The sequence below is a fragment of the Hetaerina americana genome, unplaced genomic scaffold (assembly GCF_022747635.1).
Source record: "Hetaerina americana unplaced genomic scaffold, ioHetAmer1.1.p SCAF_46, whole genome shotgun sequence".
NCBI lineage: Eukaryota > Metazoa > Arthropoda > Insecta > Odonata > Calopterygidae > Hetaerina > Hetaerina americana.
The window spans coordinates 760,854-775,772 of record NW_027287052.1 but is presented as its reverse complement, the minus strand read 5'-3'; the positions used below and the strand labels follow the sequence as shown (position 1 = coordinate 775,772).

General features: G+C 42.3%; 1 protein-coding gene across 1 annotated transcript; it reads right to left on the bottom strand.

The window, feature by feature from the left end:
- Positions 1 to 1,196: 1,196 nt before the first annotated feature.
- On the bottom strand, positions 1,197 to 1,562 carry LOC139693284 (uncharacterized). The gene has a single exon (XM_071591397.1). It carries the CDS (start codon positions 1,560 to 1,562, stop codon positions 1,197 to 1,199), a length of 366 nt encoding a protein of 121 aa, XP_071447498.1.
- Positions 1,563 to 14,919: the final 13,357 nt, after the last annotated feature.

Genomic DNA, 14,919 nt, shown 5'->3' with positions numbered 1-14,919 from the left:
GCACTCGGCCGGACATCGAGTGATCCGGGTTCGAATCCCGGTCAAGGTGAATGATTTTTGCATTCTGAAGTTGTTGCATTGAACAACAGAATAAGCTACTAATCTCTTTCCATATTAAGCTCGTGTGAAGCAGAGCACCACCATAATATTGAGCCATCGAAGGGTTACAGAAACGAACACAGAGAGAGAGAGAAACCCTACCCAATCTCTTGTTTTCGGAAAGGGGAAGATTAGTGAAATAATGCGCGGTCAGACAATAGCTTTCTATATTCTGAACTTTTCAGAGAAGGACGAGGTTTTCATTGTGTTTCATGGAACAACTGAAATCGTTAATTATTCTTTCCCCATTCCCAGTTTAAGCAGTTCGAATCTCAACCAATACCTTTCGCACTGAGTCTGTACCCCACTTGGCATATGGTTTCAGTCCCCGAGCAACCTGGATTGAAAATCAGTACAAACAAAAGCAATGAAACGAGAGTTATGCGTTTCAAAATATGGCCGTTGAGGAAGTGGCGCCCTTTAGATTTGTTGATTTTTTATTGTGATCGTAAAGAATAATGGAAAAAAATTATGTCTACAGAAAAGGATACCAAGAAGTGCTGACCTCAACTATTAGAAGAGATAAGGTTGTTTGGAGAACTCCGAAGAAGACAGGACGAGAGTAGATGAAGAAATCATTGGGAACCTGATAAGGATACTTGATACTGAAAGAAGAGGATGCGGAGCAAGACGGAGGAGAAGGGAGACCGTTAAAAGTAAGAAAGAAATAATGAGAAGCTTGAATGTGATTCAGAGTAAGAGGAAATGTTAGCTATTTCCAGTTCCCTCTCCTCTATTTTCCCTTCCTACAGTTGCCCCGTATCCAGTTTCTCCTTCTCCAGTCCCCCTCCTCCAGTTTCTCCTTCTCCAGTTATCCTTCCTCCATATTGAAATGTAATGAAATAATTGACTTTGTAATTCCACACACTTTTGTAATAATTGACTTTGTAATTCCACACACAAAGTGTGTGGAATTACAAAGTCAATTATTTCATTACATTTCAATATGTTATGCAAATTCCACAAAGTTACGCCTGAGACAACAAATCCTTCCTCCAGTTTCCCATCATCCAGTTCCCTCTTCTCTATTTTCCCCTCCTCCAGTTATGTTAATGAAAGATGATGGTTGTTCATTGTTATGGACTTCTTTAGCGCTGTTATTTACCTATTCTCCAGTCCCCTCCTCCACTTCCCCATCCTCCAGCTATCCCTCTTCCAGTTCTTCCTCCGCCAGTTCCAACTAACCTTTTTCCCTCTTCACCAGTTCCTCTCCCTCGCCTCCCCCTCCTGCAGTTTTCCCTCCTCCAGTTCCCCCCCCTCCTCCAGTTGCTCCCACTACCCCCTTTTCCCCCTCCTCCGCCTCCACCTCCTCCAGTTTCCCCTAGAGCCTGCCCAAAGTGGGAGATGTGACGCGTTCCCAGCAAGTAATCGCCCGTTACGACATCTCCCTCGAGCACACCTGACCTCCCAGCCAACTCCTTCCGGCTCACCCGCCCTCCTCCGTTTCCCTTCCGCCCAGCCATGCTCCCATCCCGTTGGCACGGCAACCGAGCGAGGGCGCCGGTTTGCATCAAGCGCAGCACTTAAGTCTAGGGGGAGACCGTCCGTGAATGACTTCCGGTTTTGATGCTCTATTATTCAGCGCTACCCCAAGTTACACGGAGGGAATGCACGGGAGCTGAAAGACGAAATCAATATGTGCGCAACAATCCGGTATCCTATTCTGCTCGCTACGCAGCACTTACCTTCGCCACGGCTAACTCAGTCGAGGCAATGATTGAAAGATGACATTTACAGATTGGAACTATTAACACAACAGGCATTATCGAAATGAAGTCACGTAGAACCTGAATGAACATATTTCTAAGCCTTGGATTGGCCCTGGATGCCGTCTGGAGTGATCCCAATAATCCCCTCACCAGGCGTCGTTGGACTTTATTTTAGTAGACAACACAGTTTCTGGGGCAACGTGGTGGAAATAATTCAAGATTAAAGAAGACGCTTGTCTTCTCCGCATAAAATAGTTTTATTTACGACTTAGGTTTCTTTACAGTATAACATCTTCCAGCCGTTAAGATGCTGCGCTGTAATGAAACCTAGTTCGTAAATAAAACTATTTTATGTGGAAAAGCCAAGAGTCTTCTTCAATCTTTTAGCAAGGTTATTCTGAAGGAAAATGTGAACGTCCTCCCCCTGCCAACTGCATTGCTGAAGCTGAAGCCGTAAGCATAAGAGGCCTTCGCTTAAATTGATCAGTGAATATAGTACAGTGTTCTGTTAGGAGAAGCAGGAATATATGCCAGGCTATCGACCTAGACGCTCAAATGGGCATGGGACACTCACCCATGACGTGGAGGAAGGGCTTGTGCATTCTGATGACCCCTAGAACTGTTCTGGAAGTGAGAAATGATAATTACCCCACGCAGGGTCACCCATGTTAGATAGGTCAATGTGAAGTATCCAGAAAAAAGGCAGTCCTAGCTACGCCTGACCTCAGTAGGGCTGCCTTTTGAGTGATGGTGTCACGCTAAAAAGGAACCCGACGGGAAGCCAATACAATTATTCATCCCAGTACCCTATGATGCGCAAAATTATGAATACACGGCAAATAGCAGACCCGCCCCTGTTGCCGTGGTTATCGTGCCCGGCAGGGAGAAATGCAAGGCTTCCACGGCCATCATATCGCTAAATACATGTTAAACGGAATATGCGGTAGCAGCAGACAGAATGACACGAAAAGGAAGCGAACCTGCTAGAATAGATAGTTTTTTTTAGGGCGAGATTGTAACTATGGAGTCTCTTCTACGACCTTACCCCTCTTCACGCATTTACAAGATTAAACTTGCAGATAAATTTCACAAATGTACATAAATAGCAATAAAATTAATACCTAAAATATCTTAGGACTAACACACGCAAACACAATACAGAATAGGGAATATACAGGGTGAGGAGCTTAAATCCGAACAAATATCCATTTGAATTTCTCGCCGTATCGCAGTTCCACTGGAGGTCGTATTTGGCGTTCTTGAAATCTATAGACATCTAGTAAGCAGTCATAACCACAAAATGGCCGAGATGTTACGTACAAGTGCGGAGTACAATCCAAGAGCCGCTATTGTCGAAATTGTTCGCGCTGGGCGTTATATTTCGAAATAGTTAAATTCTTCTGCTACCCCAGATCAATAGTTTACGATATTGTGGCTAAGTATGATGCTTCGGAGAAGTCTGAGAAAGATTTGAGTAGCACGGCGAGGAAACCTCATTTGACGAAACAGATGTTTATCCGGATTTAAGTGCCGCACCCTGTTGGTACAATATTTGGTAAGAGGAAATAAAAAAATATAAATTGAGGGTGGAGATCAAACATAGAGATACAAAATACGTTCCAAAAGCAATGAAATTGATTTTCCTGCGCCGCTCCTATAGGTCGGAAGGGGTTCGAACTACTTGAAGTAGGTGAAAGGGAAGCTTTGCCGCGAAACCGGTCTCAGTGCTCTCAAAGATTTTAAAGCGGCAGGGCGTCAATAATTGTAACCCTCTGCACGCCGACCGTGTCACGAAAGACCAACCGAGCGGAAATTTCAAGTGAACTTTTGCTACGCATTGAAACTGAACCTGATTATTTGGACAACATCATCACTGGTGATTAAACCTGGGTTTTTAATACGGCCCAGAAATAAAACGCCAGAGCTCTGAGTGGCACATCCACCAGTCCCCCAAGCCCAAAAAGAAAAGAAGGCTCATTTTATTTTTCGACAGTCAAGGAATGGTCCATAAGGAGTTTGTTCCTATGGGACAGACAGTTAACACTGCCTACTACGTGGAAGTTCTGGAAAGACTCCAACAAAGTGTCATCAGGACGAGAAAAGACTTCTGCCCTACCTGGCAACTCCATCACGACAACGCATCTTGTCACAACGCGCTACGAGTCCGCGAGTTTCTGGCCAAACGCCAGTTTCTAACGCTGCCCCACCATCCCTATAGTCCTGACGTCGCCCCGGCAGATTTCTATTTGTTCCCTTGGATTAAAGCAACCCTGAAAGGAACCCGTATTTTGTCCATAGAAGAGATCCAATCAGCCGTGACGAAGACCTTGCGAGAGGTCCCCGAAGATACCTTCCAGGGCGCGTACCGGTCATGGCAGAGTCGCTGAAATGAAAGTGTAGAGGCCCAAGGGCAGTGCTTTGAAGGATTTTAAGTGTTTGAGCAAATATGTTCAATAAATTACTTTAAGAAAAGAAAAGCGTTGCTTTTGGAACGAACTCTGTACTAAGGGAATATTACTAGAGAATATAAACATACAAAGCAATAGCTATTAATGCCTATCATAACAAATAATTTAACTAATAATATTGGAAATTCAACTGCTATAATTCAGGGCGTGCAGTTATTTTGAATATGCTCTAATTGATCATTACTGAAATTGAGCATTGGATTCGTGCGATTTTTCACCGGTCATTCCGATTTTTCACCGGTATTACTTTTGGAAGGCACCCTGTATTTTAGGGATTTGAGAGGTGAGATGGAAGGATAGCGGTGATAAATAGAGCGATAAATATGGACGCTTATCCATCCGGGGGTAAGAGCGCCGACGAGGGGTGGTAATAGTGGCGAGCAAATTAGGAAGAATTGGAGCAGGCGAATTTAGGAAAATGTATCCGTAGAAATAAAAGCTAAAAACACGAAGTTGAAAATCGATCCGACCTACATGCCAACAGGTGCACATTAAAAGGAATAAATTGACGGGGTATAAGATCATTTAGAGGAAGGAATTGCGTGTGCCCCTGAGAGGAAACCCTCGATGGTCAATGGTATAGGTTGCGGTCCTTAAAATCCGGACAAATTTCAATTTGAATTTCCCGCCATATCGTGGTTCCACTGGAGGGCACTGCATTAGCGTTCTTGAAATATATAGGCATCTAGTAAACAGTCATGATCTCAAAATGGCCGAGATGTTACGTACAAGTGCGGATTTTAATCGAAGAGCCGCTATTATCGAAAGTTTTCGCGCTGGGCGTTATATTTCAAAATAGTTTCGATTCTTCGGGTATACCAGATCAACTGTTTACGATATTGTAGCTAAGTAAAATTCTTCTGAGAAGCCTGGGGGAAGGTTTCGATCACCCGGCGAGGAAACTTAATTCGAGAAAACGCGTGCTTGTCCGAAGTTAATCGTCGCAATCAGTATTCGAGCGTGGGAAGAGATGGCAGTGGGGTTGGGCTCTACGGTTCAGGAAAAAGGAATGATTGAGGGGAGGAAATTACAGATGTACATTATGGAGACAGGGTTTGCTCATGACGAACACTTGGTTTAAATATCAAAATTAAAATATGTATACGTGCAAATATTCCGGTTATTTAAAGAGCGATACTTGTGGACTCGTAAGCGCGTTGTCGTGATGGAGTTGCCAGGTAGCGGAGATGAGACCGGTTTCGCGGCAAAGCTTAGCGTCCCCGCCACCAACTCCAAGTAATTTAATTCCAGTCCGACTAATAGGAGCGGAGCGGGAAATTCAATTGCATTACTTTTGGAACGCACCCTGTATTAAGGACATAGCACGCCTGCTAAACTCACAGAAATTTTTAATGCATTTTTGTGACTGCTCATGGAGTAATTAGCACATTGAGCGAATCTGGTATTCATACATCGTAATTATGACTTACAGTCGTGTTCCTGCGTAAAACTTTATTGGGCATATTGCTTTGGATGGACTTAGACTGTAAAAAATTGCAATAATACATTTCCCTGCCTCTCCCAACAAAACACAATCTGACATGCGACCCTCATACAGTAATTCCCTCATCAATTCCGCAAACTTCTTATCTCCATTCATTCCGTCTAACATCCCTATACAATTCCTACCACTTCCTCGTTTTGCTAACATTCCCCGCTCTATTAAGGGTGAAAATAGAGGGCAGCATGGATAGCATACAAATTCATCATCTTATTGCCAGTAAAAAGACTCTGCCTAAGCATGGGATAGGAAGGAAAGTCGTGAAATCCATAAAATCACTTAGGTTGGTGTATGATCAATCATTAGCGTCTCAGTCAGCCAGGTGGTTCTAAACTCCGCTGAATGCATTGGAAAGTCCGTGCAATAGGTATGGGATGAGAATAAATGAACGAGGTTGAGCAGTTTTCTAGGGAGAGGATAGATAAGTTAAATATAAAAATAGGAGCTCATAAACTAGAGCAGGTGGAACAGTTTGCCTATCTTGGAAGTTATGGACCAAAATGAGCATAGTACGAGTAGGGACAAAAGAAGTGGAATTTCGTTAGGCGAAAAATCTTTCAAGAGGAGGAGGGAATTGATGTAAATTTGTAAAAAAAAGGGGGTACAGGAATTTTATTAAGGATGTTAAGAAAATGCTCTTCAAAAGTTTAAATTGGCGCGTGGTTTTGTACGGAATGGAAGCATGGTAATAGAAGCAAGATGATAGGCGTATATTGGAAACATTTGAAATGTGGTTGTGGAGAAGGATGAATAGGGTGAACACTAATAATCAACTCGCGCCATTGAACTTTTCACTTGATTGTTTACTCGACGCAATTGAAGTAATTGCATTGCCTATTTTGACCAAGTAAACTAGTTAGTATTTAGGTGAGGCGAACGACAGCTCAGGTCATTTGCGTCATTAGCGATGAACAGGTAAAGATGGAGGGTGGAGAGAAACCCGGCGTCGGCATTAGCTTACTCTTTACGAAAGGAGCCAAGGGGTCGACAACTTAACGTCCCATCCGACGGACGGCGTACTCACTCAAAGTGCCCTCCATAAAGTACCTCAAGTAGGGATCGAGATATCACTGAAAAATATTCGACGCCGCCATGATTCGAACCCGTGCTCCCTGGGTAGGAAGCCATTACGATAGCCACCGCACCATCTCGATCCCCAGTAGACATAGTATATATTGCCCCATAAAGTCCACATGAATCGAAATAAAGATTTTTCCATTAATTTACATTACGCACGGTGCCGGATTTTTTTTATGTGCTCTGCATGTTTGGTGTGGATACAACCCCTGCCGCACACCTACCCGGAAGCTTGCAGGGTATTATGCAGATGTAGTAATGGAAGTAGTTATGACATTGCCTATCATATTGCTTGCCTGTGCTTTAATTCCTACTTTGTCAATATTAATTTCATTTTTATTTGTTTTTGATTTACGATTTCCATACAACTCAGTGTACAATTTGGCAGTGAGCGCGAAAACTTCTAAGAAGGAGGTTTAGGCACGGCAATTTCAAAGTTTATATGATCCAATTCGAGCCTAGTTTTATCACTGGTCGGCTTATGCTTTTGTCTCTCGTAATTAGTAATCATGCATTGGATTTTTCTTCTCCTGGCAATTCCCGCACCAACTCTAAACCTTGCGAATCAGAGAAACTGACTAATTATGGATTGAAGTCTTTCGCAGAGATAATGTCGGTGGGTGGGGAAGGATGGAAAAGGTGAATGGATGAAAACGGAAACAAACGAGGAAATGCTGTGGGTGGTGGGGGAGGGGAGTGAGAGGGAGAGAGAGGGAGTGAGAGGGAGAGAGAGGGAGAGGGAGGGAGTTGTTGGGAGAGATCCAAAGGCGGTGGGAAAGTTGGATGGAGATCCATTTGATTGATGATGAACTGCTAACGACCGTGAAATAGAGGGAAATGCGAGAATGGGCAAGTTGGGAGGGATAAATGGAGGACGAAAAGGTGTGGAACTGAACGTTTATTGCAGCGTTAAGGTGTCACGTGGTGTCGTGTTAGGTGAGGCTTAGATATATAGAACGGTACTCATCTACATCTACATCAATTCTCTGCGAGCCACCAAAAAGGTGTTTGGCAGGGGGTGCTGCACCAGGAGGAAAGGGTAAGGGGTGAGGGAATTAGGGTTTCTCAAATGGGTGGGGGAACCTACTATATAATATATATATATATATATTTATATATATATATATATATATATATATATATACATATAGTAGGCCTTGTAGGTTAATAATTGCCTATTGTATCGAGCCGACTAGTGGGGGATTTCGATTACAAGCATTCTGGTCTCTTATTGTTCTTGGAAAAAATGACCATTTAAACCTGTCGGTCTTGCAGTCTATCTCTCTGATCTTATATTCGTGATCCCTCCGCCCGTAATACGTTGGGGTTTGTATTATTTTCTTGATGTCATCGGAAAAGGGCCCATCTTTAAATGTTTTTAATAGATTTAATCTATATTGTAAACGCCGATGTGTAAGGGAATCCCAGCCTAAATTTTCTAGCAAAGTAGTTACGCTACTGCGTTGGTCATAACAATGTTTGACAAATCCAGCCCCACTCCGCTGAACTCGATCCAATTCCGAAATCAAATTTATCTCTTGCGGATCCCATATACTGGCAGCATACTCTAGGTGGGGCCTGACTAGGGCAATAAAACATCGTTCCTTCACTTTTTCGTCGCATTTACCGAGCACTCTTTTTACAAATCCCAATTTTTTATTAGCACGACCGCATATTTCTCGAATGTGCTTTCCCCAGGACAGATCGTGAGTAATTGTTACACCCAAGTATTTAAATGAATCTACCCTCGCGATTTCGGATTGTTTCACTTTGTAACTCTACGAGAGGGAGTAACTCTTTTCCCAAAAATGTATTACAACGCATTTTTTCAAATTTAATTCCAATTGCCATGTGTCACACTAATTCTGAATTCCATCTACGTCGTTAGCTAACGCGACTCTGTCTTCGCGACTTCGAATGACCCCTTCATCTCAGCGTCCATCCAGGACCTTCTTAAACGGTACACTGCGTGCAGAAAAAATGATCGCCTTCAATTTTTGCCTCGGGATACTTAAAGATTATTTAAATTCCCCCACTCTTATTCTGATTTGTCACCGTCTTGAAGGGCAGAATGGCTATTTGACTCAAATAGGTAAAACCTATAACAGCGCGTCTCGGTTTGAAATTAAAACGACCTGTTGCTAATTAAAGTAAATGAAGTGAATAATTTAATTGATTATATATATATCAAACATCACGCATTTTAAGACAAAATTTTGCCAAAATTTGACAAAACAAACGCAATTAATTGATTTGCATCTGTAATGATATTATTGTTTTCTCCCCAATCACTTAAAACTCACTTGGCCGCTTAGGGTCACTTCCCGTGAGTAATTTGTTTGGGTTCATTTGATACGAGGATAGGCTGAAAACTAATGCACACATGGTTGTAGACCGCAAATAAAATAACCCTCAGAAGCACTCCTGGTGGCTTGTGGGAGTAATATTCCCCTCCAACACGCATGCGTAGGTTTGAGGTCATTACATTCATCCAGTGTATTTTGAGAAGCGGAAGTAAGGAGACATGTTCAAGAAGTTGACGACGGGGACGTTGAGTAAGGATGTTAAGAAAAGACTTGTTCAAAACTTTGATATGGAGCGTAGCTATGTACGGCGCGGAAACGTGGTCATTGAAGCAGGAGGATAGACGTAGACTGGAGGCTTTTGAAATGTGGGTGTGGAGAAGAATCGAGAAGGTGAAATGGACAGAGAAGAAAACAAATGAGGAAGTACTTGGTATGGTGGGCGAAGAGAGGGGTTTATTGGGAGAAATCCTATGGAGGCAGGAAAAGTGGATGAAGGGGGGTATTGACCGGCAGCGGGATGTTGAAGACTGTAATTGAGGGGAGAATGTTAGGCAAACGAGGAAAGGGAAGGAACAGGATAGGGATTTTGGACGGGATGAAGGGAGGAAGTACACAGAGATGATGAGGCATTTGATGTAGAATAGGTTGCTGGATTATGATTTGCTAGGATTCTCAAAATATTTATTTCGTAGTTGTGTCCATCTACGTTAACCGGAAGATTACTTAATAACATATAATATATCAATAACTGTGTGTGGGGGGGTCGCGGTAAATCAGGGGTATAGCGTTGGACTACTGACCGGAGGGCCCGGGTTCGATTCCCGAGCAAGCCTCTCTGGGCACCTGAAGCTCCATCCTAGCTATGTGATTTTTCGGGTACCGGATTTTCCTGGGTAACCATACACAGGGAAAGGCTCTGGCCCTTCTACCCTAACGCCGTCGAGCTTAGTACTCTAGCATCACCTGCCAAACCGACCTTCGGGATGATCTGTGTTTATGGTTTATTATAGCTATATATTTGGGTCACCCCCCACCCCGTCATCAATTCACGGACTTAAGTTCACCAAGGTATTGCATTCCAAATAAAGAGTAGTGCAAATGTGAACATGGCAAGTTGTAGTATTAAAATTTGTTGGCGATTTGAATTGAGACGTTTTTTTAGTAAATATTTCATATTATATATGTATATGTATTCATTTTCGTGATAATTTCAAGGGCCGTTGCATTCGCAACTTTTGCTTGTACCGACACTATAAACATACACGCTTAACATATTAATCAGCGTTAATGATATTGCAAAATAAAGCAACCAGTTAGCATAAATAACATCAAAACGAGGTCCTAAAAAAAACCCCAAATTCCACTTTTACTGCCTGCCTTGCATGAATGAGTATAGAGAGAGGTGCTTCAAAGCGAATGTTTCCTCTTGAATAGCGCGTCCCCGATTCAAGCCGCCACCTAATCCTCTCTCAACACTCCCCTCAGACACAAACTACTCCTCACGTCCCTCATCTGTCATCTTTAATGGTCCTCGCTCGCACTCAGCGATGCTCCGAGTTTGTATATCCCGCCTGCCAATTTTCTCCTCAGAGATCTCTGCTGATTCTCCAGTTATCTTATCACTCCGAATAATTTCTCGACCGATAGCGCGGATTCCCTCGGAGCGGTCGCCGAATTGGTCTCCGGCCACGGGCAACGCGTCCTCCCCGCCTGCTCCCCACTCCCCCCCTCCCAATTCCCCTCACACCCCGCCCCCCATGCCTTTCGGGAGATAATCCGGTCGCCATGCCAACGGGGCCGCGGGTCGATGATGGAGAGGAGGTGGGGGAGGAGAGGGGGCATGGAGGTCAGGGCATTAAAATCATTCAAGGACCTCCACCTCCCCCTCCTCCCATCGTCTGCACCCCGATATCTCCGAATCTTGACTACTGTCATCTGACCCAAGAAGTTAGCTTTAGATTACTTACGTTCGGACTCAATTCCAGAGTTCTATCCATTTTTGATCACGGGGAAGATACGTTCCTTCTTATGCATTCTTAAATAGTTGAAGTGATTCAATGCCTACTCGAGCGTTAAATTCTCATTGGGAATGTTTCTTTATCCACTATTCAAAATACAAGAGACTCTGTTCATAAGGAATGTGGCCAAAAGGCTCCCATCACTTTTTATGGTTAAAAAATCAGACAGGCAGAATATAATTGCCAAGGCATGGATGAACTGCTTTACCTAAGACTTTCACCACGGCCGCCTCAAACCATTGCTTCTTCTTTGGCGACAATCAAGATTATCTTTTATACTTCCATATAGTCTTAAATGTGTAAAAATGATATGTGGTATTAGGCGTTTGTTTGCATTATATATAAATACTACCTGACCCGGTGAACTTCGTACCGTCCAACAATCAATGAACAGTTTAGTTACACCATTTATTTATCAAGAACAGCTGTACCGATTTTCATTATATTTGATGAACAGGATATGCATGCATGCATAAAGGACATGCACCGTTGTAAGTTGCTTTTTAATACCGGCGTCGTACCTTTCTCCCGCCGCGTCGCGAAGCCAACTGACGACTCCTTCTCCGATATAAATTCATCGCAATTTAGTGGAAGTGTACGGTGAGAAGTGTATGGACATCAAAAACGTGCGGTAGTGGTGCAGGGAGTTTTATGATGGCCGGGAAAACGTCCACGATGAGCAGCGGTCGAGTTTGCCAGAATCAACGGTGGCTCCAATCGACGAGATGGCGCGCAATAACCGGAGAATTTCCTTTCATGAGATAAAGGAAGGCCTTAATGCAGAGAGTGGCGACTTCTCCGTGCAGAATATTGTGTCGGATGTCCTCGGTTACAGCAAGGTGTCTCACCAAAGGAGTGTGTTTGCATCATGACAATGCACGTCCACGTGTGTCACATCAAACGACCATCCTACTCAATGAATTCGGCTGGGATATCATCGACCACCCTCCTTACAGCCCGGACTTTGCCTCAAGCGACTACCACTTGTTTTCCGCTCTCAAAAAACACATTGGAGGACAGAAGTTCGAGTCAGACGAGGAAGTGCAAGAAGCAGTATTCAGTTGGCCTCGTGACGCGGCGGGAGAAAGGTACGACGCCGTTATTAAAGACCTGCTCGCGAGGGTGCAAAAAGTGATTGATCGTCAAGGCGACTATGTAGAAAAATAACTAAATGCTCAGCCTTTCCGAAGATCTACACAAAGTTGAGAATAAATCTGATTTTTCATGAAAAATTAGAAGACCTTACTTTTCGAATCGCCTTATATATCTTCTTTTCATTTAATTGTTGAAATCATTCTGTCAGAAAACACTACTATCAAGCCTTAGGTTGATTTGATTTAATGCTATTTTTTGTATTACTTTCATGAAAGGCTGGTTTTATAGGTGAGGTCAGAGCTCAACTAACACAAAGTCCTCTACACCGCGTTTAATTCCCCTATTACTTATTTGAAAAGGGTGGTTCCTACATATCTCCATTCTTCCGGATTTTTCCCTTATGCATTGGATTCATTAAACGACAATATCGCTAATATTCCAATCATTGCCATCAAGATAAAGAGGTTGTGGGACTCGGGATTAGGCTGTCCTTATGAAAGTAATTCCAACTAATGGCTTCTCTCTGATTGGCTGCCCTTTGGAGAACTCGTATTGGAAATCTAGCTGATCTCTCTTTGGATGCTTTTAAAAGAACTCTTTCCGAAACATAACAGAGATAATTACCGTAATCTATGTTGAAAGTTTGGAGGATTTTTTGACTATTTCAATAGCTTCTCTTATTAATCAAGGATTATATCGATTCTCTTTGGCTTCCTCCAATAATGTGCAGGATTGTCTGCATAAATGTGGCCGAAATACCTTCGATCTGAAGACCCTGATTGGATTATCAACGAAACTGTTGTCTGTGGAATTTAAAGTTCGCAGGTTAGACCCGGAAGATCGGAGATATCTACGACACAGCGCAGCGGAAACCTTTGCAATAGGGGCGGATCATTAATCGGTGTGCCGTATCTCTTGATTCCCGGGTAGATCTGGGAAATTCGCAATATCTCGTAGCTTGAGTGAGGTGTGTTGGAGTCACCCCCAGGAATCTAACCCCAGCACTCTACCCAATAGACTACTTAGCACCGAGGAATATTTAAATTGTTTTTCAAATATTTTTTTATAAATTAAAAATATAATTCTTTAATAAAATTAAAAAAAAAGATTTTATTAAAAAAAATTAAAAAAGATTTTGTAGAAAAATTATTAACACATGGAATGCTTTTGTGGTCATTTGATGGCCAAATATTTTATCATTGTTGTTTTTTCCCTATCGCCACTCATGGCGCTTGTCGGTGGGAATGCCTCTTCTCGACTCAACGCGGTCTCTTTTCCCTCCTCCTTGCTTCCCGGGTGACGATGCGTCAAACGCCAGGGTCAGTTACTCCACTAGAGAGCAGAAAAATAGCACTCTAGTGAATGATACAGATATCCTTTACATTGGTTTGAATAAAAAACGGGAGGGCAATGTATTCGATGTTTTCAGGGTTTACCGTAACATCTAAGAACATAGGCTTAACTTTCAAAATCTAAGAATCTTAAGCTTAACTTTAAAATCTAAGAATTTAGGCTAAACTTAAGGCTTAACTTTAAAATCTAAGAATCTTAGGCTAAACTTAAGGCTTAACTTTAAAATCTAAGAATCTTAGGCTTAACTTTAAAGTATAAGAACTTAGAACTTTCGAATCTAATTCACCACCCAAGCTTTATCCCACCTTTCAGTAAATTAAAATTTTCCCCGGTCCATGCTTGGTTCTCGTTGTTATTGTTATGCTGTTATTGTCTTTTGTCCTCTTTTATGTTTGTTATATTTTTCACTGTAAAATGGCGCCACTGCTGTAGGTGAACTATGTTTTAAAATAAATAAATAAATAAATAATAATCTCAAGCTTGAGAGTAAAGCCTAAGATTCTTAGACTTAACTTTAAAATCTAAGATTCTTGGGCTTAACTTTGTGGAAATCCATTATCACAGGAGTTAAAATAAACCAATGTATCTTCCCAATAAATTATTTTATTCAGTACAACTAGTTTCGACGCATCGGCGTCCTATCTGAGGATGGCGCGGATTCATCAAAACTAATATCGAATACTCGGCTTTTAGATTTGTTTTCAGAGACATCGATTTCCATTCGGAATTCTTTGTAATACTTTTAAATCGAAAGCTGATTTTGCTTTCTCTAAATTCATATCCTAAGGGTATTGCTCCATGTGTCCGCCATGGAAAATCTGGATTGCGGATATCTATATTCTCAGTGCACAGAACGATTTACCACTGCAGCGATGTGCCAACAACGATTTAACGAGTTTCTGAGTCAAGAACCCTAACATTTCAGCAATCTATAGAGACGGTTCAGAGTCAGCAGGTGGAATTTCGAACGCTATAACATCTTCTTATGACGGCAATATTCGTGTAAATGTGGCATCAGCTCCCTATTGCCATTCCGCAGCTGATCTCTTCGCGATTAAATTGGTCCTTTTCAAAATCCACTGCTGTCTTTCATCCACACAGATTCGCTGGGTGATTTGCAATTCATTTTTAAATATTCCTTAACCTTTAACCCTATGGTCGAGGAGACTCAGTCAATTCTCTTAAACTTAGTCGGTCGGAATGTTTAAATATCAGTCCCGTAGAAAATGAGATGTTCGATAAAAAGGCAAAAGAAGCAATAAAAAAGTCGCATTAGCATTCACAAGCTCTAAA